The sequence below is a fragment of the Tiliqua scincoides genome, chromosome 1 (assembly GCF_035046505.1).
Source record: "Tiliqua scincoides isolate rTilSci1 chromosome 1, rTilSci1.hap2, whole genome shotgun sequence".
In the NCBI taxonomy this organism is placed as follows: domain Eukaryota; kingdom Metazoa; phylum Chordata; class Lepidosauria; order Squamata; family Scincidae; genus Tiliqua; species Tiliqua scincoides.
Window position 1 is genome coordinate 206,006,407 of NC_089821.1, and position 26,693 is coordinate 206,033,099.

The 26,693-nt window shown below is 44.2% G+C and overlaps 1 protein-coding gene across 1 annotated transcript in view; it reads left to right on the forward strand.

Annotated features, from left to right (window-relative positions):
- ENPP3 (ectonucleotide pyrophosphatase/phosphodiesterase 3) overlaps positions 1-26,693 on the forward strand; it is a 74,286-nt gene that overhangs the window by 5,899 nt on the left and 41,694 nt on the right. The window contains exons 2-13 of the mRNA XM_066611201.1: positions 7,024-7,114; positions 10,917-11,039; positions 12,053-12,178; positions 12,878-12,938; positions 15,748-15,845; positions 18,498-18,577; positions 19,491-19,610; positions 20,405-20,514; positions 22,864-22,929; positions 24,950-25,022; positions 25,989-26,097; positions 26,198-26,326. Coding sequence (XP_066467298.1) covers positions 7,024-7,114; positions 10,917-11,039; positions 12,053-12,178; positions 12,878-12,938; positions 15,748-15,845; positions 18,498-18,577; positions 19,491-19,610; positions 20,405-20,514; positions 22,864-22,929; positions 24,950-25,022; positions 25,989-26,097; positions 26,198-26,326 — 1,186 coding nt within the window. The remainder of the gene's footprint in view (positions 1-7,023; positions 7,115-10,916; positions 11,040-12,052; positions 12,179-12,877; positions 12,939-15,747; positions 15,846-18,497; positions 18,578-19,490; positions 19,611-20,404; positions 20,515-22,863; positions 22,930-24,949; positions 25,023-25,988; positions 26,098-26,197; positions 26,327-26,693) is intronic.

Below are 26,693 nucleotides of genomic sequence, written 5' to 3' on the forward strand. Positions count from 1 at the left end.
CCTTTTTTGCATGTAAAAGGTAAATAAAAGTTTTTAAAGTGTTATAATTATTTACTGTGTATAACACTGAATTAAAACGCAAGTTTAATGTTCATGATGACTAAATATATTTAAGAATATAAATGCTTCTTAAATATTGTGGCTCTCAAACATCTCTCTTGTGAGTCTCAAACATCTGAAGTTTATCGAATGTGGTTCTTACATTAAGCAAGTTTGGCCACGCCTACTATATAGTCTTTTCTCCCTCAGGGAACTGTGGCTTTAGCCTCCTCTGGCAAGCCAAGCGGCCCTAACCAACTTTACCCTGGGTGGCCCACTGGGAAAATCCTTATTCTCTGCCAATGCACATTTTTCTGGTAGAAAGAGATGGGTGGAGTTGAGACTGAAATAACAGACTGAAATAACAAGGAAGGAGTTGTGACTGAGATACTCAAGCATTCCTCTTTGATGTCAACGGTAAGGAAAAGGATGGGGAAAGTAGACCAGTCGGGGAAAGCACCCCTTTCCTGCTAGTTGCTATCAATAAAGTGTACACAGGGGCTTGGTTAAAGTTTCATAACACAGGGAAGCTTGGCTAAGGTTTCATAACAAATACTTTATTCAAATTCCATAGTTATATGCATCTTCTGATTGGATCAGAGGCCTTGGAACAGAGACCCCCAGAAGCTGTTCCTTTTGTGTGCAAGCATGGGGGGGGGGGAGAGGATGTGGTCTGCCATTGTGGGGACAGAGCACTCTGTCTTCTTTTGCAGTGGTGTGGAGAGAAGAGAGAATTTGAGGAGGGGAGGAAATAGGAGGGAAATAGAAACTAAGGACCACACCTGCAAGAACCAAAGAGGTGGCATTGCATTCAAATTCCAACATTGACAGCAGTTTGTTCAGAGAAGGAATTCTGAGTCTGCAACCTGAGGTACCCCTGGTCACGTAAACAGGCACAGGGCAGAAGCTGGATGAATGTTTTGTGAGAGTGGTGGTCATCTGCATCCAGTCATTCTCCGACGTGGCTTTTTCTTTATTACGTTTTTATTTTGCTTTTCTTCGTGGCAGGGTGCATACTTCCCCATTCACAAAAGAGTTCACAACAACTCTTTGAGGTCAGTTAGATTAAGGAGGCAATCTGCCCAAATTTAGCCATGGTTCAGTGGGGATCTGAATCCAGGCCTTCCTGATCTAAGTCCAACACTGTTTTATACAACTGTTTTCTCCCATCATACAGTGCTCTTTCTTTCATTATCACTGTGAGCTGAGATCACTTTAGCAATATGAAGTGTTTTACATATGATCATAGGCTGCAACAAAGAATATCCAACTTTATCCAATATCCAACAGCCCAATCCTATCCAACTTTCCAGCACTGGTACAGCTGCAATGCAGCCCCGAGGTAAAGGCACAAACATTCCCTTATATCAGGGTTTCTCAAACTAGGGCGTTGCGATGCCCCAGCCTGAGAGTGCTGGAGTTTTTTCCCTTAAGGAGCAGGGACAGGGGGAGGCAGCAACGCGATCCCCAGGATCGTGTCGCTAAGGGGGCTGCAGAGACTGGCATTTACTTACCAGTCCCTGCTGTAGCCTCCCGGGGGTACAGGGAGCCCTGCGTGACCCTCCGCAGGGCTCCCCAGCCTTCAGAAAGTGAAAGCGGAGTGATCACACTTCACTTCCAGTTTTGCAGAGGTGGAGCATGATTGCTCCACTTTCACTGTCTAAGCTTTGGAGAGCCCTGCGGAGGGTTGCGCAGGGCTCCCCGCAGCCCGGGAGGCTGCAGCAGGGACTGGTAAGTAAATGCCAGTCCCTGCAGCCCCTGCAGCGATGTGAGCCTAGGGATCACGTCACTGCCTTCTCCCTGCTCCTGCTGCCCTCCCCACTTACTGCTGCCCTCAAACTCCCCGAAAGTTGGACAACCACAGCCTTATATTGAGGAGATTTCTGTGTTTGCCTCCCCACCACAAGATGCAGTGCATGCCCCATTGGCACAGCTGCACCAGCACTTGAAAATTGGGTGGGATTGGGCCACAAACCATTTTGATTTTAAGGAAAGGTTGGCACAAAAATCTGTATAGAAAATCATGGTTGGCAACCTTCAGTCTCGAAAGACTATGGTATAAGCATACAGTACCTGGTATTTTCAGGCAATCTCCCATCCAAATACTAACCAGGCCTGACCCTGCTTAGCTTACAAGATCAGACAAGATCAGACATGTGAAGCTACCTTCTACACATAGTAAATAAAAGTTGAGAAAGATCAGGTTTTCTCTGACAGAAAAAACAAAATTTAGTAAATACGAACTGTTTTAGAAACTGCCTTTTAAATGCATGCTTCTCTGGACGCAGAAGCTGTGGGGAGAGGTATGAAAGGAAATTGAAATCTTTGAGGGAGGAGTTGAATGCACTACGTCATCACAACTCCTACTTTTAGTAGTTACCTGCATTTGTGCTTGCATCTTTCCAATCTTCTTTCAAAAGGAGAGCAAGCTTTGATCCTTCCTTTCCTACATCCCTAGCGTAGGAGAGAGAAGACAAGTTCTGTGAGCAGCGTCTTCAATAGTTCTAGGTGTGATGTTGCATAAGGTAAGACTGGGCTACCAGGAAAGGGAATGAAAAGCTCAGAATCTTGCAAAGTCCAAACTTTATTGGCCTTTCAGAAACAAAGAAGTTGGAAATCCTTACTAAATGGAACTATATCTTAAGTTCCTCTGGACATTTGTGGAAGATCAACCTGCTACCTACTTATTGGAGACATACATTCCTATATTAGTCACTCCTGGGAAAATCTGCAGTATGTGCTATCTCATTGGTGACTTTAGTTTGTTTTCCATGAATGTCTGCAAAGCTTGGCTGATGTTGTCATATCTCAGTTTCCTAAATGCTTATTATGGAAACTGATTGCTAACGTACGTTTTAAAAAAAAAGACTTTTGGACAGTTCTACCATTAGATCACTTCTGGCATATGCTACAAAAATGTGGGGAAAGAGAAATGAAAATATCTTCTTACCTTACTCTTTATGCAAGCCAAGATAGAATGCTCTTTCTCACTGATCATGGTAATGTTTATGTAATGCTATCAGTGTACATGGTGCTCTGTGCAGCCTGTCTTTCTTCTCAGAGGCTGAGAGCACAGTGAAGCACACTGGGGAGAGATGTGGTAACCATTATGTTATCCTTGCTTCTACTGCTCCAGGCAGCACACCTTTTGCCTCCTTTTCAGCTGCTCCTGCTTGTCTTTCTGCTCCCCAGATTTATAAAAGCACAGAGCCTGGGAAGTAGAAGACACTGAAAGCAGTAAATTCAAGGAAGGCCGCCGGACATGATGGCATATCTGGCCGGGTGGTGAAAGACTGTGCAGACCAGTTGGCTGGGGTTTTGACTAAGATTTTTAATCGGTCTCTATCCCAAGCTATTGTTCCATCATGTCTGAAAGCTTCCACCATTGTTCCATTGCCAAAGAAGTCCTTTATAAGTAGCCTCAATGATTACAGACCAGTGGCACTCACTTCTATTATTATGAAGTGTTTTGAATAATTAGTTCGACAGTACATCATCTCCTGTCTTCCAGACTCATTTGATAGATATCAGTTTGCATATAGGGCAAATAGATCAACAGAAGATGCTATAAACACCGTCTTACACACTGCTTTAACTCATTTAGAGCAGCGGGGAACCTATGTAAGAATGCTCTTTGTTGATTTTAGCTCTGCATTTAACACAATTATACCATACAAACTGATATCTAAACTTAAAGATCTTGGGTTTCCAGATCCAATCTGCATGTGGATCTTGGATTTTCTTTCAAATCGCCCTCAGAGGGTGAGATTAAGGGACTTTGTTTCTTCTGCCAGGATTCTCAATACGGGTACACCACAGGGCTGTGTATTGAGTCCACTATTGTTTACCATCTATACTTCAGATTGCACCAATATTTATCCCAGTAATAAGATCATTAAATTTGCGGATGGCACCACGTTAGTGGGGCTCATCTCTGAAGATGATGAGTCTGCCTATCGCGAAGAGGTACAATGGTTGTCTTTACGGTGCAAAAATAATAATCTTATTTTTAACATTAATAAGACTAATGAGTTTATTGTGGACTATTGGAAAAGAAAATCTGACATTTGGCCCTTGTGTATTGAGGGCGTTTGTGTAGAGTAGGTGGACGAGGGTAAGTTTCTGGGGACCATCATGAAGAAGGACTTGACATGGAGTGCAAACACCGCGGCTCTGGTCAAGAAGGCCCAACAATGATTGTACTTTTTGAGACTCGTCACCAGACAAAAACTATCTGAGACATTGCTGGTAACTTTTTATCGCAGCTACATAGAGAGCATTCTATCTTATTGTCTCTGTGTTTGGTTTGTGAGTTGTGCGGTGGTGGAGAGAAAAGCGCTCCAGAGGGTTATCAACGTTGCTCAGAGAACTATTGGCTGTTCCCTTCCTTCTTTGGAGGAGCTTTACAGTACAAGGTGTATGTCGAAAACCTTAAAAATTCTGAGAGATCCCTCACATCCGGGTTACCAGTTTTTTAAATTATTGCCATCAGGAAGAAGATATAGGTTGATAAGAACGAGTAGATTAAAGAACAGCTTCTATTCTAGTGCAGTGTCTAGATTAAATGCAGGGGTACAGTGATATGTTGAACAGAGGTTTAGCAATGTGGTGATTGTATATGTAGTCTGCCTGACCTTGTTGTACTGTTGTTTTGTTTTGGTCTTGTCTTGTTCTACCTTTCGAAAGCACCTAATTTCGTTGTACTTGTGTACACGGGTACAATGACAAATAAAATAAATAAATAAATAAATAAAATAGAATAGGAAGTGTGTGGAAGAGAGGAGAGGAGAGTAGTGGCCTATGACACCTTTAAAAAAAATCAGGAAGAGAAGAAAGACAGTGGCTGGTATTGGGCTGAACTGGCTTAGCCAGACAGGCAGATGAATAGGCGATAGCAATAGGCTCCCTTCTCAAGTAAAAGGCATCCTTCTGCCCATGTTCTTTTACACTTCACCTTCAGATCCATTTTTTAAACTACTTATTTTCCTTGAGAAAAGGAATTCTGCACACGTTCAGAGACTCTTGTTATTATATGCTATAACTCCTGTAAATAAAAGGCAGAATCTTCAGAACAAACACATTGTAAATAACAAGAATGTCTTACAGCCCACCCCAATAACATAATTCCAAAGATACTTATTGTCAAAACCGTTTCCTTCTCATTCAGACATTCTTGTCCTTTTACCTCTTTAACATTCTCTGGTTAAAGGCAGAGTCCTAACTACATGCGTTCCAACAGCATAGTGCGCTTTCTGGTTGTCGAAAACATGACTCTGCCAGAGAGTGTGGCCTGGCTGTTGCCCCCAGATAGGGTTGTGCAGAGGTCAAGAGGGTGGTGGGGAGGGGTGGAATGGGGCAGGGGGATGGATGGAACAGGGTGGTGATGGAGGAGGGCAAATTGGGCCCATGAAGGGGGTGGGTTTTGTGGCAACTGCACCCATTGAATCCTGATTCCCTTCGCAGGCCTGATCCACCTTCATGGCTCAATGCAGTCTTGCACCAGCAATATTATGTTGCTGGTGCAGGTCTAACCAAACCAGTTGGGCTGGCGAGAGTCTTTCCCAGGACAACAAAGTTTCCTTTTCCCAGAGGAGACCTTAACATGCCAAAACCCCCCCATGGGATACAGCAGATACCACACTGGCACCGCTGCATCGCAGTGTGGGAAGTTTGATGGTTTGGGCTGTAAATCTCTTTAGTTTTCTTTTGTTATTTGGGAGAGGATAAGGTAACCCACCTGTTTCAAAGAGCAAGGAAAAGAGGAAGCAACCTAATAGAAAAGAATAGGAGAAAATTCTGATATGACAAGAGAATGGCTCTGGGAATGTTAAAAAGAGAAGAAGACGAAGGCACTATCAAGACACTAATAAGCCAGGTAGTGCCAAGAAACATGAAACTACAGCTCTTCTCATGTACCATGAACAAAACATTTGAGAATACAGGTATTTTCCCAGTTTCAAGAATTCCAATGGCCAATCTGTGAGAATTCTGGTTCCATAATGGCAACCGGTTAAGCCTCAGACTATTCTGATGGGTGGGTGGGAGAGGGTTGCCAACGAACTCAGGTGCCCAGTGACCAAGAAGAGTGAGCCACACAGATGGCTGAGAGCTGAATCCTGAGCTTGGCGCACCGGCTTACCACCAATGCACACTGTTGCAAATGTGCCGTAAGGCACGTTTGCAGGCCCTAGCGCTGGGCGAGTGCCAGGGATAGCCCAGTGCCAGCCAGTGCTTGGCTAGTGCCTGGTAGATGCCTGAGCTCCACCGCTCAGCGGTCGCATGGACCACTTAGCAGCGGAAAGGTAAGTTGAGGTGTGGGGGAGGTGGGGAGGAGGTTTTCCAGGGAGGGGGAGGGGGGGAGGATGCATTCCAGGGATGGGGGAGGGGGTGGAGGACAGGGAGAGAGTGGGGAGAAGGTGTGCCAGGAGGAGAGAGCGGGGAGGGAGGGAGGTGGGACTGGTGGAGCAAAACTCCATCAGATCCAAAGCCTCTGCGTTGGGCTCACTGCACGACATGGAGGCACTTGATTCATCGCCAACCTTTTATTACCCCTTTGTGGGGCTACTCCGTTTACCTGGGGGAAGGGGACTAAAGTCCCCTTCTCCTGAGGAGCCGCCGGTGGCTGCCTGGGCAGACAGGATGTAGCGGCAGCCATTTTCAGTGACTCTGCAGTCCATTGCTTCAGGCAGCTCAGGATTGGGTTGTCAAACAGCATTTTACTCCATCTAATCCCAACACCCTGTAATTTCACGGCTTTCCTCATGCAGAAAGGGAAAGGTCAAAGACTCACATTCTTCCAACATCAGTAGTGGAGGGGCAGTATTTTATGTGCTATTATAGGAGCCCTCAATTTTAGTGAATATGTTGCTTCTATTTATAGATAGGGTCGTATGTTGGCAACATATATGCAGTATTTTTGACCAAATACATGTATGTGTGATTTTTGCCTTAAAACATATGCATGTTTGTGTTGTTTTGGAACAGGTCCTTGTAGTTTCTTTGGTGGTTGTAGCACTTGGACTAGGCTTGGGTCTTGGACTGAGAAAACCAGCAACACCAGCAGCAACACCACAAGGTACAGTTACCATCTCTTCAGTTAATATAAGCTGAAAAACTGTTAAGGAACAATATACTTCTGAATATCAACTAGGGCAAATAACCCCATAGTCCTGCTTGTGAACTTTTAGAGCCTGGCTGCTTGCTGTTGTAAACAGGAAAGGCAGTGTTAATGTTGACTTCCCATCTCTGAACACAATGAGTGTGTCTAAATTTCCCATGATATAAGTGGAATTTAAAATCCTGGCTCAAAGCTTATGCAAATGAAACCCAGACACACCTAACTTTTCATGAATTGTACTTTCTGTTTAGAAATGGGAACACTGTATGAAGCTCAACGCAAGAGTGTTGGGCATATTTTGCCCGATCTTTGCAAAGATTGTTCAGCATGTCATTTACATCAGTGGAAGAATATAATTCTGTACTTGCTTAATCATTGAATGATGACCGATTTAAATGATGGAAAGAATCATAGAACACAGAACAACCAGTGCCCTTAGTTCACAGTGATCTGAAATGTTAAATCTTGTGCAGAAAACTATGACCCTGTCCAGAAAACATAAATCACCAAAGGCAGTTAAGATCAGACACATGAAAAGCCTTCATTCACATTTCTGCCCCACAGTGATTGAAAGTCACACAAAGAACAATTTAAAATACAAGGAAGCCTACACAAGCCACGACGTAGAATGTTGTGTTCCTAACACATTGTACCAAAGTTCCCATTAGTAAATGTGCAGGTGAAATGGATGAATCATTCTCCTCCTGATATGAACAAAACAGCTCTGAATCCTCAGTCCAGAATAATCTAAAAGCAGAACTTCTTAAACTGGGGCGTCACGATGCCCCAGCCTGAGAAGCTCTGTCTTTGCCCCTCTAAGGAGCAGGGAGGGGGAAATGCAGCAACAAGATTCCCAAGATTGCACCACTGCCAGGGGTGAAAGGGGCTTTGTTTGACTCACCAGTATTAGTAGCAGCTTCTGGGAGTGTGTGTGGGGATCCCTGTGGAATCCTCCACAGGGCACCCCTAGCCTTGGAAAATTGGAAAATAAAGATCACTACCCACTTCTGGTCAGTGGCGTCACTAGGTTTTGCGTCACCCAGTGCGGGAGGCCAGCACGTCACCCCCATGATGTACAGTGCACCCCCTCATGTGCAGTGGGCAGTGCCTCTAGCATTGTGCGCATGTGCGAGGCTCATGCACGTGCAAGATGCTAGATCTAACTGCAGCCAAGTTCGGAAGGGCAGGAACTCAGCTGCAGATTTGAGGCTGTGGCGTTGCATGCTTAGTAAGCGTGCAGGGGGTGGGGACGCGTGGTGCGTCACCCCCCCACAACACATCACCTGGTGCGGCCCGCATCCCCCGCACCCACGTAGTGATGCCAGTGCTGCAGAACAGGAAATGGGGGTGTGTCCAGGGGCATGGGGCAGGCGTTCCAGGGAGGGGGGAGGCGTGGCTTGGAGCATGGGGGAGTGTGTTGGAGGCATGGGAGAGGCGGAGCCATGGAGCTGAACTCTGCAGGATCCAGGGCCCTCGAGCAGGTCTGCGTGCCCTACACGAGCGCCTTCACTTTAGCAGTGACCAAACAGTCGCCACTAAAGTGAGTAGTCCCATTGTGGGACTGCTTCCCTTACTCAGGAGAAGGGGACAAATGTTCCCTTCTCCCGAGGAGCCTCCCGCGGTAGCACGGGAGGCTCTGGATCTGGCGGGAGCCCTTTGTGGAGCTGCTGGGTCCCGCAGCTCCAGGCAGCTCAGGATTGGGCTGCCCGCTTCCATAACTCAGAAAATGAGTTGAATCTGCACAAGCAAAAGACCCTCTTCCCCACAGCAGTCTTCTATGCTCTTTGAAAGCCTCTGCTGAGGATTAGGGTAGTGATTCTCAAACTGTGGGTCAGGACCCACTAGGTCGGTCGTAAGCCAATTTCAGGTGTCCCCATTTATTTCAATGTGTATTTTACTTTTAATATATTAGACTAGATGCTACCATGGTATATGACTGCATTTGAGGAAATGTTATGGATCCGTACTTTTAACAAGCTACTAAGTATATCCTTTTAACAATGATAGTCAATGTGATGTACTCCTGGTTAAGTGTGGATAGGATTGCAGACTTTGGGGTGTTGGGTGATTTTTTTTTTTAAAACAGATCAGCAGTTGCTTGGGAGAGTTAGGAGGGTTCTTCCTTATTTTAAATAAATTTTTCAACTTATTGTAAACTTTCAATTTACTCACTTGATTGGTTGATTTAGCTGTATGGGGGAGTTAAAAATTTTCCTGCTTGATGATGTCACTTCTGGCCATGACATCACTTCCAGGTTAATGATATCACTTCTGGTGGGTCCCAACAGATTGTCATTCTAAAAAGGGGGTCATGGTGCTAAAAAGTTTGAAAACTACTGGGTTAGGATATGCGTGTGGGGTCACATACTTGAGCTCAGATGAAAAGCAGACATAGCTCAAATAAAGTGAGTTTCTAGAATCTGTTTTGATAACATGGAATGATTGCTGCTATAATCTGGGTGCACAGTGGCTGCTTGGAATAATTGAAGAATGGAACCCTGGCTGTTTTTAGCTACTTATGTGTAGGTGCCACCATGCACAGGATAATACTTATACCACACATCTCTTGACTCATGTGAGGGTGGACACTGATGATGCAAGTAAAACCATGCACAGTATGGTCCTTACATAGCTAAACACACAAATGATTCAGGGCATTCAAAAAGGCAGTGGTGGAGGATGTGATTCTCTTTCCATCTTTGTACATTTCTGATGTTGTGTGCAAAGGAACGCCATGTACAGCTGCCTTGCATTGAATCTGATCAGTATTGTCTCTACATCAACTGGCAAGGACTTTCAAGATTTTCAAACAGAGATTTCTTCCCAGCTCTACAAGCACTGTGAACTACATGCCCGATCTCATCTGATCTCAGAAGCTAAGCAGGGTCAGGCCTGGTTAGTACTTGGATGGGAGACCGCCTGGGAATACTGGGTGCTGTAGGCTTATACCATAGTCTTTTGAGACTGCAGTTTGCCAACCATTACCTTGCTATGCTAGGGACTGCATGTCAAACCCTATTCATGAGAAGCATGTACTCTACCACTGAGCTGTAGCCAGGGCAGCCCACTGATGGGACGCACCGAGACAACAATTTTGAGCGGTAGCCTGGGTGAGGTAGCAAACTGACACAGAATGGATGCCACCTGCCCCGCCACTGCCCCATTCTTGCTCACTTGAGCAAGCAAGCAAGAGGAGGATGGGTGAGAGGGCTTACTTCCTCCTCCAACATTTGTGCCAAAAATTGGAGTGGCAATGCAGAGGATCATGCAGAAAAAGAAGCTCTTTTGCCTCCTGGATGCTTTGTGACCAGCCAGTTTTGAAGACATATGGGCAGAGGAGGAGCCAATGGTGGTCACAAAGGGGTAGATGGCCTCCTGCGTGGGCATGCATACAAAATGGAATGGATGAGTGGGTGGAAAAATTTGGCACACATCAAGCAGTTTTCACCAGACCTGGCTATAGCCCCTCCCAACATACATTTCTATCAAGCAGTGATATGCTATGTATTTCTGTAGTAATATGTGTGAGGTCCATATACAGCTGGAACTAGTGCATCTTACCGTGCAGGAGATGCGCTTGGAGCAGGAAATATAAGCTACTGTGAATGTTTGAGGTTTCCTTTGGAGTTCCCATTCTCTTAAATGGGAGAAAAATTCTACATTTGTCTATGGCCTTTTCTCTGTGTGCACAGCCCTAGAAGATGTGAGGATATCTGTATACATTTAATTTCTAACCAGTTGCCTTTGTTTTGCCTTCCAGTGAGCTGCAGATTCAGATGTAATGAGAAATTCAGTAAAGATTTGACTGGCTGTAGTTGTGATGACCAGTGCACAAAACGTCAGACATGCTGCTGGGATTATGAGGTTGCTTGTGTTGAACCAAGTAGGTGTGACAATTTCCTGGACAATTTCATTTAGAGCCACCCTATCTTTCCTAGCATAGGTTTTATGTATGTCTTGGTTTTGGTCAAGAAACAGAAGAGGCTTTTATGATTGCATGCTATAAACAAGATCAAAGTGATCCAGGCTGCTTTTACCAATTCCAGATTGGCCAGTAAAACAAAAGCCAGTGTTATGTTGTAGGCTTGGCTCAATGGGTTCTACAGAGCTTACTGAACCAAAGCAAATGCAGTATTTTGGTACCACAAGATAACCCACCAAAACCAGCCTCTCCATGTTGACCAAGCTCCACTCTGGCAGTAGCATTTGTAAGTGGTTAATATGACTCACGCTTGTCGCTTTGCCAAACATGCTACCTGTTTTGTCAGTTATGCCACACTTCATATTTCTAGATGTGGGGCATGTTGCTTTATGACATTATGAGAGGAAATCATATGATGAATACTTACGTAGTTTATGCCTGTGGTGTGGGAATGGTGCATTATCAATAGACTGTTTTCAGAAGCATCCCCAAGGTACCCCGGCAACCATGTCTGAGCATCCTCAAAAGCCATTTCCATGGCCATCCAAAGTGATGATATGCGTATAAATACAGAATTATTCTGTAATGGAACTTCACTCTCAGTTTCTGCATGTCTGTCATTTTAGGGTATTTATCTTTCACTGGTTATTTAGCCTCAATTAAAAGTGCCTATCATGCCAATCTGCTGAAAAACAGTAGTCTTTAACAATTTTTCAGAAAAATGGACCAAATATTTATCAGCATCCACCTGTGAGAACATTAGTACCAAAAAAAGCATACATATGTGCACATTTGCAACATATGACTCCCCCTGCACCCTTTCAGCTTTTGCTTTGGGGAAATGTTTCTACAGGAATTGATGCTTTCTCATTGAAAATTCTGTTTCTAGTAAAATGTACCTTTCCCGTTGGAAAATATTTTTAGATACGCGTTTTCAGCCAGCTTTAATGTAAAAGACATCTAATATTTTGCAGCTCAGAGTTGGTCATGCAGCAAAGCACGTTGCGGTGAGACAAGGTTGGCCCGAAGTTTCTGCTCCTGTTCTGATGACTGTTTGAGGACAAATGATTGCTGCACAAACTACAAGAGCGTTTGCAAAGGTGAAGACTGAGGGAATGGTTCAAAAGTGTACTTGTAGATCATGCCGGTGCAAAAGTATTCTGTGTGCATATTGAAAGTTAGTGTAGTCTGTCATCTCTGCTTCAGTATTCATTTGATTTTTAGAGTTATGTGATACTGAAACAGCAGCAGAGCTTCAGCCACAAGGAGACAGTAGAGCAGAGGAAGTCTGGCTTTCACAGACACAGTTTTTAGAAGGATACAGGGCATAGTTTAACTAAAATTGGGGGGGGGAGTCTAGAGATGAGCTTTTGGGTTTCACTGAGGACCTCTTACCTTTCCCCTATGGATGGAGCACTGAATATTCAGTTCTATATTTATAGACGGTGCCACAATTTCATTCAATAGCAACATGTGCTTCTCTCACAAGAACACATTGCAGTCTTATTTGTGCATGCTGTTCTTTAAGCATTTACAGCTGGGCATGCAAAAAGAAAAGGATTGCTTCACAGAGGAAAAAAAAAAGGGAAGCGGAAAGACTTCAAAGAAATCTCCTCATTACATCCTCTTCTTTTTGTCATTTCCAGAGCTTCTAAGGAAGCCAGTTGTTAATTAACATGTGGTAGCAATTATGAGGAACATGCAGGTTTTCATAGCGAACAAAGGAGAGGCTAAGAAATGCCTTTATTTCTTTTCTTTTTTCCTAATTTAAAATGTATCTTTTGGCACATGCTTTACAGGAGAAACATCGTGGGTGGAAGAAACATGTGACTCATTTAGCGCTGCTCAGTGTCCCGAAGGGTAAGCTTAATTTATGCATAGATGGATTGCATGCAGGTTATAAAATAAAAATGTCTAAATGTCCGGGACAGACTGAACACTGCCCTGATACTGGTCAGTGCCACCTTTACTAGGTGAAGCATTTAAACTGTCCATTTAAATGCTGCAGGTAGGGAGCAACAGGAGAGGTAATAATAATAATAATATTAACTAGGTATTTATATACCGCCTTTCTGGTCATCGAATTACTCCTCTGACTTTATTCAAGGCGATTTACATAGGCAGGCATTTCTAAATCCCTCAAGGGGATTTTTACAATCATAGAGGTTCTCTCTTCCAAAAACCAACCACATTTCAGAATGGATCTTCCCGGTTTAGTCTCACTTCTGGCCTCCAGTTCTCCCACGCAGGCTCGCAAGCAGCTCCATCTCTCACATGGAGGGCAGCCAAGACGCTTCTTGCTCACACCAAGAGCAGGTGGAATCACTCAGCTGGGCTTGTCAGCTGCTTCAAGGTCTCGCCATCCTCAGCCGTTCAGGGAGCTGCCGGTGTCCTCGAACTGGCAACCTTCTGTTGTCTATCTTCGGGCTAAGGGAGGCTCTACCCTCTAGACCAGACCTCCTGCCCAAGGTGGCAGACGGCTCCTCTTTGCATGAACTTCTCTTTGCATGAACTTCTCTTTCCAGGTAACTTCATGCACCTCAGGAGGTGGCGCAAGTCTGAGGAGACCCACTGGGGCCAGCAGCCCTTACCCAGGGGTAAGGGGAAGAGTTTCCCCTTGCATCTGGCTAAGCCACTGCTGACCACAATCCTGTGCTGGATACAGCGCAAGCCTCCTGGCTTTTCCGGTGCAAGGTAGGATTTTGCCCTAACTCAGTATCAGCAGTCCTAAGGGGTTTCAGATAAGAATCGTTCTCTGTTCTATCTGGAAATGCTGGGGATTGAATTTGGGACCTTCTGTATACAAAGCAAAGGCATTACCACTGAACAGTATTCCCCCCCTGCCCCAACCTGTCTGGACACAACGCAATACTCATTGTGAGCAATCCAAAAAGAAGTAAGGGCTGAGGAGGAACAACTCAGAATTCATAAACATGCAAAGAGAAATGATGACGTTTGAATTTTAAATGTGTATGTATGCATTTTTCAATGTATATACTATTGCCCCTGGACTAGAGATTACAATCCAATGTTCACATTTTACACTGTTATTCAAGTTGTATAAATAGTTTTTAAATTTATGAGTTCTGAAAAGATAGGAGGTTGTTAATCTCTTATACGTATGAATGTAATGGTGGGATATTGCTTGTATATTTCTGACTAATCATTTATGATATAACTACTGTTAGTGAGAAAGAGTGGGGGAGGGAGGAAAGAATAGAACTGGATCTTGGGAGCAAATTTCATATTCCATGGATTTGAATGAACTGAGGGGCTCAGAAGGGTTAGATCAGTGGTTCTCAAACTTTGAGGGAGCTTTACTCCCTCATTTAGTTCTTGTGGGGGACGGGCTAGGGCAGCAACACCATCCCCAGGATCGCAGCACTAAGGGGGGGCGAGAGGGGGTGTTTGTGACTTCTCTATGTTATGAAGACAGGGCTGTAGCAGGCAGCAGGAGCTGTGGGGAGCCCTGCGCAGCGCTCCCCAAGGCTTGAAACGTTTGGAGAAAGCGGGCACAAAGCACTTCCGTTTTGCGCTCGCTTTCTCCGAACGTTCCAAGCCTCGGAAAGTGCTGCAGAGGACTGCGCAGGGCTCCCCACACCTCCTGCAGCCTGCTGCAGCCCTGTCTTCATAAAGTAAGTCACAAGCACCCCCCTGCCCCCCATATGGGTGCGATCCTGGGGATCGCTTCTCTGTCTCTTCCCTTCGCCCGCCCCTTAAAGGAATGGGGGAAACTTTACACGAACTGGAGGGTCGCGACCCACCAGTTTGAGAACCATTGGGTTAGATGATTTTGTAAGCTGTATGTCTGAACTTTAACATCTACTTGCTAATCCAATTAGGGTCCACAATGGTGGGTTAGTCCTTAGCCCAAACCTTAGAACACATTTCTTCACATTCAGGATATTTGTAAATCTAGAACTACCCAAAGTTGTCAGAAAACAAGAGGAAACTGAGTCCTGGGGCAATTCCAGATGGGCTTCTTATACTTCCAGACAGTCATTGTTTTAAAAAAAAAAATTTGTAGTCACAGGTAGTATTGTGACACTCTCCCTACCCAGCAGGGGATATGGCGTGTTTTGGGACAGAGTAGATTGACCCTTCTATTTTATTATTGCCCCCATTTCTGTTGTGGTCTCTTGTGTCTGGCCACGTACCTTTTTAAAAACAATCCTGAACAGTAACTGTCTATAAGCAAATCAACAATAACCAACGCATGTGGTCATTGCATTCCTGTGCTGCTGGTCTCAAAAAAGTGGGAAGATAATGGTGTGTGACAGCCCCTCCCCCCATAAAGAGTGAGTGAACAGGGTGTGATAATCTAGATGAAACACCCAGTCTGCTGCCATCCATGCAGAACAGTGTCAGTTTAGTGTCTTTCCCATCTACATTTTTCCTGAGAAATGAGCTGGCTTATGATGGAGCCTCTTTTCCTGTTAAGCTAAAGTGATTGTGACGTAACAGGAAATGTGGATTTTCTTAGTTAATTGGGCTTCCTTTCAATTTCTTTGTGACTAAGAAAAAAAATAGTTTCTCTATGTTTCAAACTGATTTTTGGGATTTTTACTCTTGATTTTTACAGGAACTTAACAAGTAACTTTTTTTCCTCCCAGGAAGTGGCTCAGTCTCCTGAATCATAAAATAATGACTGTATTTCATTGACTTTCAGATTTGATCGGTCACCACTCATTCTTTTTTCAATGGATGGCTTTAGGGCAGAATATTTGGAAACGTGGAGTTCCCTGCTGCCAAATGTTGCAAAGCTTAGTAAGTAAGCTGAAGTCCATGCTTCTGGAGAAGAACAGTATGAAGGTGTATGAAGTCAATGTTGCCATTTCCTTTAGCCATGTTCTGCATGTGACTCTACAATTGACTGGAGGACTAGTTCTCTTTACCCATGCACTGCAAATAAATATGCCAGACACAAACTTGGAACTAAATTGGGCCACTTTATTAATTATATAACAAAAACGGAAGGTCTCAGAAGGGCCTCCAAAGGCCTCCAAACACGACTGGAGCACAGCTCTGATTGCATTCAGAGGGTTGGTGTGCCCTGGCCCACGGATTTTATTATCTGTGGGTTTCAGCATCTGCAGGGGTTCCAGAACCCCCACAAATGCTGAGGTACAACTGTATCTGAATAGTTAGCCAGTTGCAAAGGGTAGTGGTGTTTATTTATAAGACTTATAACCTAGATTAAAAAGCTCACAGGGCTGTTTACAACAAGGCTTAAAATACAATAAAAACAACATGAACACAATAATTGAAAACAGAAAGTATACAATTCATTTACAGAAGTATATTGTTTATCCTTGGAAGCAAGCAGATTTCAATCTGTAGCATTGTATTTCATAGCATAGAATTGGTAAGCACACCCTTCAGCTCGAAATGTGGTTGTTTCTGCAGACAGAACAGAAGTAGTCAGTGTTGGCATCCTTCAGTGTCGGAAGACTATGGTATCGTGCTCTGAATAGTGATTCTGAAACAGAGTGTCCTCTCCAGTGCGCAAAGCCTGGGTAAAGTAGATATGGAAGATAGACTGTTATCCATGCAGCAAATCCCCCCTCTCCATGTTGCTGAAATGGTCCAATGGAAAGGCAGAAGCCAATACAGTTGGTTCCAGCGGCGTCGCAGGAGTTGCCAGAACGTGACTGTGTTCAGCCATCAACTGACTCAGGGACTCCGGCTCTGGATTTTGCCTCGAGGTTGACTCCTGAAGCCTCTTCCATAACCGGATGTAGCCACAAGGCAGTGGAGGTTTGGGATCAGAGTTTTCCTTCTCAGATGAGCTGCCTTCCCAGGCTAACGAGTCCCATCTACCCGGTGGCTGTTTAGTCACCTCTTACGACAAGTGCAGCCAAACCTATTCTTATCCCCAGCCCCCAGGGGAAAGAAGTAGTCAACATCATGGCAAAAAATCATATTTGTAGCATATTTAGAAATGTTGGTTTATATAGTTTATTCTATATACAAGAAATGTTTATCTGCAAATTTTGTTTTCATGTACTGTACAAGAATTCAAGTCTTCATTTAAGGATTGTTGATCAAATGAGAGGCCTACTTGTGTCATCAAAGTGAGTTTGCAAGTGATAAGAGCATGGCAGTTGCATGCATTCTTTTTAAAGGTTTGGCGTTAAAATGTCAAGGTGTGTAAGGCAATCCTTTCTGGATGCCATTCTAAGAGTGCCTTATTCACTTTTCCTCATACCAAAATGCCTATAAGGATGACGCTCATATGAGCTACATGTGTCATCATCTTTACTCTAAAGTAGTCCTACTAAAATAAGTAAGTGTTCTGACACAAGTAGTTTAAGAGATTGCAGCCACAGCTGTGTAAATAGAGTTATGTGGTCAGGATCTATTTTATACTGCAAGTAGTGACTCAACATGGGCAGACTTTTTCTTCAGTGTTAGAAGTGTAAGTCAGTGACCCCATAATCAACACAGCAGTATTTTCCTACATAACATGGGGGTTCCTCCTTTCTTTGAGAGGCCACTTCAGTCCTCTCTCTTTCTCTCTCCCTCCCAGTTTTTGTTCCCAGTGTGTATCCACATGTTGACCATTTTCAACCACTGCGTCGTGGCACTCTGGTGTGCTGCGAATGGTCCCCAGGTGTGCTGTGGGAGTTTGGTGGGGGGTCATTTATTAACAGGGCCATTGGGGGATATGAGCCCCCACACCCCAACAACAGCATGGTGTGCCTTATCAATTGTCCAAAACTTGACGGTGTGCCTTGACAATTGTCCAAAAGTTGACGGTGTGCCTTGACAATTTTAGTACCTTGACAGTGTGCCGTGAGACAGAAAAGGTTGAGAATCACTGTGTTAGCTACTTGCTTTCTAAAAGAATGGAATGATCTGTAAAAGATATGCACAACTATTTAATTGTTATGTTTGTAACTAAGTCGTTGCTTAATCTAAGCCAGTGTTTAGAATGCTATGGCTTAATTAATCACAGACTAAGGACCCAATCCGATCTAGTTTTCCAGTGCTGATGCAGCCTGATGTAAGGGAACAAATTTCCCTTACTCTGAAGAGGCCTCCATGAGTGTCCCCCAACTGCAGGATGCAGTGCAAACCCTGAATAGCATAGCTGTTGACATGGCTTCATGGCTATTGGCATGGCTGCATCGGTACTAGAGAGTTGGATAGGATTGGGCCAAACACTCCATTCCAGGATGGAGACTAGGGCAAGGAGTGTTGTGAAGGAATGGATAGCACTCTTGTGAATATATACCAAGAAGGAACCTCACCATTAAACTCCCCCTGTGTTAAGACCATTCTGCATTCCTTGTTTTATTTTCAAGCATTCTGGTGCTCTGCTCTGGTATCTTTTTTGCATGTGTTTTGAGTGTTTCATTTTTAACAGAATAATGACCTTGTTGAAATATTATAATCCCCAAGCTTGTTCTATTGCAGAGACGTGTGGGACACATTCAAAGTACATGAGGGCTGCTTATCCAACGAAAACCTTTCCGAACCACTATACCATAGTTACTGTAAGTAGTTTTGCCTTTGTACCCACATAATCTCTCTGACATTTACTGTTGCTGTGATTTTAAATGCTAGATTATAAATGATGAAATGATTTCATTTTATTTACTTACAAAACGTTTCTATCCTGCCTTTCTTGTGTAATATTTGTAGGCAGCTAGCAAATAATTAAACAATCAGTAAAAATCATATAAAATCTTATCCAGAAATAATCGAAACAGCATTGAAGCAGAATGAGTCAAAATGTCTAATACCAATGAGAAAATGGACAGCAAAATCCTATGCATGTCTACTCAGAAATACATTCCATTCTGTTCAATGATGCTTACTTTGAGGAAAGTGTATAAGGATTGTTGTCTTAGGGTCCAATCCTATCCAACTTTCCAGCACTGGTGCAACTGAAATGCAGTCCCAAGGTAAGGGAACAAATGTTCCTGTACCTTGAGGAGGCCTCTGTGAATGCCTCCCTACCACACGATGCAGTGCACGCCCCATTGGCATGGCTACACCGGTCCTGGAAAATTGGATAGGATTGGGCCATTAGGTTGCTGTCCCAAACAAACTTACTAGGGGCAAATTGCATTCAACTCAGTAGGACAGACCTCTGATTAAGTCATCATGATTGGGATTACCCAGTTAACCTCTCTTGGCAAAATGATGGTAACAAGGAAAAAAGGGACACGATGTTTTGTAGCAGGTAAAAAATCTTTTTTCAATTTATTGAAAATAAGATTAAGCAAAAGAGTACTAGAAACAGGGTAGAGGAAGAAAGTTATATAAGTATTCCTGTTTTCAGCATCGTTAACATTTATGACGATAACAACCCAGCCTGGGATTGGAAATTACTCAGCAGGTTTCGTTATCTTAGAGTCATATTTAGTGTTTTATCTTAACTCAGTGTGTGTTTTCTTTTATTAGGGCTTATATCCAGAATCTCATGGCATCATTGACAACAATATGTATGATGTACATTTAAACCAGAACTTCTCGCTTTCTTCAAGCACCAAGTCAAATCCTGCCTGGTGGAGTGGACAGCCTGTATGAATTCTTTAATGTCTGTAATGCTTTTTGTAGACTCCAGATTAGTCCATTTTAAAAATGTGACAGAATACCAGCTGACAGTTTATAAAGTCTACATGAAAAAAGATGTACAACCTCTTCTAATATATTGACCTCGGAATCTTGCAACGCCCATGTTTACACCATGGCATCATGTGCCATGTTTTAAGGCACATGATGCAGTCCACTTGGTGAAGTGAAGCAAAGCTAGTCAGGGTTTGGTTACTACATGAGAACTCCCTGCACGCTCCCTTGAGTTCCAGTGGGGGAGAGGGAGGAAGGAGGATATAACTATAACCAATAAATATATTTTTGTGGTTACAAAGAAGGGAGGGTTTGTTTTTCATTGATTCAGCTTTAATCTATGAGTTATTTCCTAATCCAAAAATCTTATAATAGAAGTTGGGGCTCTTTGCTCTCTGGACACTGGGTGAAAAGAATAGCAAATGGAGCTAAGAGCCCCACACAACCGTAGCAGGATTGAAGAAATTATTTTGTTACAGGCCCCATAAAGACCCTGCACAGTAAAAAAAGAAAAAAAAAAAGAAAAAGTTTTGACCAGCCACTGAAAACGAGCTTTTAGGTGACAAGCTTTTAATGGCAGGGAGTTTGATAATAATGGTATGTGTTTCCACTACAAGTGTCTTATAATCTAATTTCAGTTTGAGAAACAGGCCTTCCATCATCAGAGTTCAGGGTATGGAGATGATTCTATGGTTTTGTCCTACTAAGATGCATATCTTTAATGATTTGTTGTATGTACCTTCTTGCAGATTTGGCACACAGCAATGTATCAAGGTTTGAAAGCAGGCACCTACTTTTGGCCTGGATCTGATGTAAAAATCAATGACTCGTTCCCTAACATATATATGTTGTACAACAAGTAAGTTGAAGTGGAAGTAACAAAACAATGAAAGAGCATAAGCCAGGTCACATAAACGAAGGATTTCATTGTCATAATAATGTTAGAATATGTATATACTGTGTTTCAACAAACACATTCTCAAAGCAGTTTGCACAGCAAAAATGAATTAACCCCCTCCCTAAAATTATCTGGAGAGACTCTCTTGCATATCCCACTGCCATCTGAGGCACAGCTGATGGTCCCATTTTCTCAGTGATGTCCCCTTCCCTTGTGAAGCAGAGCTGGTGCTCTCCTTGCCAATATTCTGGCTGAGGTTGAAGACCTGTTTCTTTCAGCAGGCCTTTTCTGACCTCCTATTGATTGCAGCTCTGTCTCCATCAATGCCTCTGTTTTTTATGCATTCTTCTGGTGATTTTGATCAACATATTTTTGCAGGGGGGGGGGGGCCCTATTGATTTTGTTGTAATTTTTGTTGACTGAGAGCCCAATCCTGAACTCGGCGCACCGGCTTCCTACCGGCATGCTCTGTCACAAACCTGCCGTAAGGTACGTTTGCGAGTCTTACCAGTGGGCAAGTGCCCATGCAAGCCCAGCACTGGCCAGCACTGGGCTAGCATTGGGCGGTTGCCCTGCCTCCACCGCTTGGCAGTCGCATGGACCGCTGAGCCGCAACATAGTAAGCGGGGGCAGGCAGGGGGTGGGGAGGAAGCATGGCAGGGAGGCTGGAGAAAGGTAGAGGGCGGGGAAGGCTGGAGGCGGGTCTGGTGGAGCTCTTCTCCACCAGATCCTGTGCATTTGTGTGGGGCTCAGCACCTACATGAATGCCTTTACCCTACCGCTGACCTTTTGATCAGTGGTAACTTGAGTAGCCCCATTGTGGGGCTACTTCCCTTACCTGGGAGAAGGGGACGAGAGTCCCCTTCTCCTGATGTGCTGCCTGCAGTAGACGGTGGCGTGCAGGATCCTGCGGCAGCCGTTTTCGATGCCGCCAAAGCTGCATGCCACGGGAGCTCAGGATTGGGCTGTGAGGCTGCAATCCTATCCACACTTACCTGGGAGTAAGCCCCATTGACTATAATGGGACTTACTTCTGAGTAGACAGGCATAGGCTTGGACTCTTAAATTTCTAATCTGTTTCTAGTTGTGGTTATAAATGGATTCATTTCAAATTGAGAAAGGTGGGGCATGCATTATAAAACAAATGAATACAGACATCTGTATTAGAACATAACCCTTGCCCTCTAACCTCTAGCCGTAATGTAGCTCCTAGGTAAGGGAACAAATGTTGAGGAGGAATTTGAGGAACAAATACCTTGAGGAGGCCTCTGTGACTGCCTCCCCACCACAGAATGCAATGCATGCCCCATTAGCACAGCTGCACCAGCACTAGAAAATTGGATAGGATTTGGCCTTCAAAGTCCTTTTCCTTGTCAGGCTCCTGGTACTCATGAGCGCCTGGGACTAATGAATGCATGTTGGCTTTACTGGTTTCATGGCAGGAAGCTGTTTGGAGGGTGCAGCTGCTTTTCTCACAGCACTATGTTGGCAGCTGAAACATTTTCTCCTAAGCCACTTTCCTGACAAGCTACTAGCTCAGATACAGGAGTTCCCATCAATCATAGAAGCAAAAGCACTAATTCCATGACCTGAATATGTCAAATTACAATACAGCAGGGCAGAGTCTTCATACGCGAGATTAGTGCAAAGTATATGTTATGTGAAGCATATCTTGTGAGTATCTGTGCTTGGTTTTGCTTGACCGTACCTGGCTCTCTAAATTATGGGAATAAAGTGTCTCTAGGTTCAGTGCTGCTCTTCTCAGACAAGCACTATATCTGAGGTAAGAAGGGGGCTTAGCAGGAGAGCACATAGCTCTGTGGATTGGCAGAAAGTGTGGCTATTGGCACTGTGGGGCATGAGTGACCAGCATGTTCCTGTTCCTCTTCTACCTAGATACAGAGCACCTAGTTACTATAACTGGAAAGCAGTATGTTGAATATCTGAAAAGACTGTTCAGAAAAGGCATCTTTTGCCCTTTCAGCTAACCAAAGAGCAGCCAAATGTGTGCATACACATATACCTGCGCACAGACTCTGAGCATTTGATGCGCAGACTTTGGAGTCCACCTCTCAATATCTGGGTGGGAGTTGTGGTAGTAAGTAATATCACATTAATAACACTGCCTGGGCAAATTTTATGATATTATTCTCTAAAATGAATTAAAACATTTTCTATCCTGTTTGACCTGGAAATGTGGAACTGATAACCAGAAAAATTCTAGAGATGTAGATTTGCTATGATTTGCTTTAAAACAATATCATACCACGTAATTTTTTTCTAATGCTTAACTATTATTATTCCTTGTAGATCAATTGTATATCAGGCAAGAGTCACACAATTACTGAATTGGCTTGATCTTCCCAAATCTGAGAGGTAATGGAGATTTACAGTATGTTGGCTACCATTTTCACCCTTCTTCCCTGTCTCTTCAGCTCAAGTGTCTGATCTTTCTTTCATCTTGACTGCTTCCTCATTATTCCTCATTGTTATGAATTATGGAATTCCCTTCCAAGAGAATTAAGAACTACCTCCCTCCCTCTTGGCTTTTCAGTGAGGACTCAAAACATACCTATTTCATCTGTTGTCTTGTTATTAATGTGTTTTTAAATTTGTTTTTAATTCATGTTTTTAATTGATTATTGTAAGCTGCCTTGGGTCCCTTTGGGGAGAAATGTGGGGTACAAATGAAGTAAGTAAGTAAATAAATAAATCTGGCATTTGATTGATGGGTGGTTGTTTGCCCTCTGTGCCTCTGCAGGAGTGTTGTGGCTTGATTGCTGCTACTAATTTGTTCCCTCCCCCCATGGCTTGATGATATGTGTTGGGTTTTGCTTGGTTCTGCTTTATTTCAACGTTTTTAATGTTTTAGTGCAGTGGTTCTCAAACTGTGGGTTGGGACCCACTGGTGGGTTGTGACCCAATTTTTGCCAATGGGTGACAGAAAGATCAATTGCCTCAAGCGCTGAAGCTATTAAACAATTAGATACATAGCTGCTAATTACCCTGCAAAGAGCTCAGGTCCTGCAGTTTGCAAGCATGTGTAAATATGGGGAACTAAAGGCCCAATCCTATCCACTTTCCAGTACTGGTTCAGCCGCAGTGCAGTCCCAAGGTAAGGGAACAAATATTTCCATACCTTGAGGAGGCCTCTGTGACTGCCTCTCCACCACAGGATGCAGTGCACACCCCATTGGCACAGCTGCATCAGCACTGGAAAATTGGATAGCATTTGGCCCTAAATCTTTGAGGGTATTTTAATGGTTATCAGTGTAAATAAAGAAAATACCATTTCTTTCTAGATCTCCTTTTTAAAGGCAAGTAAAACTGGGTGGCTCCCAATACATTGTCATTTTAAAAAGTGGGTCCTGGTGCTAAAAAGTTTGGGAATCAGTGTTTTACAGCCCAATCCTGAGCTGCCTGGAACTCCTAGGCTCGGCGGCTCTGTGGAGGGCTCCTGCCGGATCCTGCGCCTCCCACGCTACCGTGGGAGGCACCTCAGGAAAAGTGGACATTCGTCCCCTTTCCCTGAGTCAGGAAAGCAACCTCGCAATGGGGCTACTTTCTTTAGCGCCAACCAAAAGGCACGAGCGCCTGGCATCCTGTGGAGGTCAGCTCCGCGGATCGGCCTCTCTCCCTCCCCCCGACACACCTCCCACCCGTCCCCTGGCACCCTCCTCTCCGGAACGCCTCCCCCACGCCCCCGGCCACGCCCCTGCCTCCCGTTCTGCAGCCTGGCAGCCCGGGCGACCGTCAAGCTGCAGAACCCAGGCCACTGCCGCACGCTAACCCAGCTCCAACCAGCGCTGGGCTAGCTCTGGCAGGAGCCCGGCAGTGAGCCCCACAAACGTGCCTTATGGCATGTTTGCAACTGTGGTCTGAGGCGCAGAGCCGTGCTGCAGACCTCAGGATTGGGCTCTAATATTAAAATTAATGTTTTAATGCTCAGTTTTGATGTCTTTTACTTATTGTTGTGATGCATTGTACTATTATCATAGAGCTTTGTAAACTGCCTTGGGTATTTGCTTTGGCATGGGAAAGGTGGGATAGAAATTTTTCAAATAAATAAATGTTTTCAAATATAGGCAGTGTGCAAATATAGGCAAATACGTATATTGCTGCTGAAAAGAGCAGTCTCATGTTGAATTTCTCATTCTCTCTAGTATATGGTGGTGTTACATTGTGCATTATTTGTCCTTGCTTGGCATCATTGGTTGCGTGTGAAGGGAAATGCTTGTTGCAATGATAGCCAGACATGGGATAGGTTGCAGTACAGGTAACAGAGAGAGAACTTGATATACAGTTGTAACTATGTCATTATGCAGAATAATTTGGGAGGAGGCTGACTAGGATTCACTTTCAATTAGTCACAATGCACTTTTCTTTTGAACTCCAGGCCAGATTTCTATACATTGTACATTGAGGAACCTGATTCAGCTGGACACACATATGGACCAATTAGTGGCGGAGTAAGCTTTGGGGGGGGCACTCGCGTGCCATAAGGCATGTTTGTGAGGCTTACTGCTGGGCGAGTGCCTGTGCCAGCCCAGCACTGGCCGGTGCTGGGCTAGCGCCAGGTAGGTGCCCGGCCTCCACCGCTCGGCGGAGTAAGGTAAGTGGGGGTGGGAGGAAGGTGGGGAGGAAGCATTGTGGGGATGGGGAAGCAGGGAGATGGCGGGGAGGAGGTGTGCTGGGGAAGGGAGCGGGGAGAGAAGGAAGTGGGTCTGGTGGAGTTCTGCTCCACCAGATCCAGAGCGTTTGTGCAGGGCTTTTGGTTGGTGGTGAATCGAGTAGCCCCATTGCAGGGCTACTTCCCTTACCCAGGAGAAGGGAACAAAAGTCCCCTTCTCCTTAGGGGCCGTCCACGGCTGCTGTGGGTGCACTGGATGTGGTGGCAGCCGTTTTCTGTGCCACTACAGCCACGTGCCAGAGGAGCGCAGGATTGGGCTGTCACTTGTCTAATCATACTTAATCAGGATTCACTTTCTTTGGATACAAATCATAGTTTTGAAAGACCCTAAATGATCTGGGCTGCAGTATGACACAGTGGGTTGGTGTCATGTAGTCCTATGGTTTAAGAATCAGAATCAGGCTATGGAATTGCACAGTCCATCCCAACAGTCCTTCCTTTCTCTTGTTCAAATTCCTACCCCCCCCCCCCACATTTGAATCATGGTTCTATTTGTGGGCAGATAATAGCACACCATAGTCCAGACTGCAATCCTATGCATACTCACCTAGGAATAAGTCCATTGAATACAGTGGAACCTACTTTAGAGAAAACATGCATATGATTAAGTGTAGTGAAGGTGTGGGAATTTGCACATGACTGGAGGAGAGAGTGTATGATCTTAGGAGGAAGTGATAGACAGTTGGGGTATTGAATGCCACATGAAGGGACAAATGCCTATGACACCTTCTCTTCTTCTGTTTAGGTTGTTAAAGCCTTACAGTTGGCAGATCAGACTCTGGGAATGTTAATGGAAGGCCTAAAACAAAGAAACCTGCACAAGTGTGCCAATCTCATTGTTCTATCTGATCACGGTATAATTGTTTTGCTCTTTTGTCACTGAGTAAAGGGCGTTGTTGATCTTTCAGACTGAATATTATAAAAGTATTTAATATCTTCTTGTCTTTTTTTTAGGAATGGATAAGACCTTCTGTAACAAGATGGAATATATGACTGATTATTTTGATAAAATTAATTTTTATATGTATGATGGACCAGCACCTCGTATTCGGTCAAGAAATATTCCAAAGGATTTTTATACATGTAAGACTGGACTGGTCCTGCTTATCTGGAAGCAGCTGATAAATAGACAGGCAGCCCAATCCTAACTTGCATTGGAATAGGCAGACCAAGTGGCTGGTGTGAGCAGCCTTTTTTTTTTTTTTTGGTCCTAAAATGAATGGGGCAGTCTTTATGGCTGGAACTGATCTATGGGTACGTGGGAGCTCTTGCAACTGCTTTCTGTTATTGGTTCCTAGCACCAATAGATTTGGGAATGTGAACTCCTTCTAGCTGAATTAACACCTTAGTTCAGTGTTCCCAAATTGGTGGGTCACAACCCACAAGCCAGGGAAGCACTGGGCTCTGGCCCCTTAAGGGATGGGGGCAGGAGGACAACAGTGACACAATC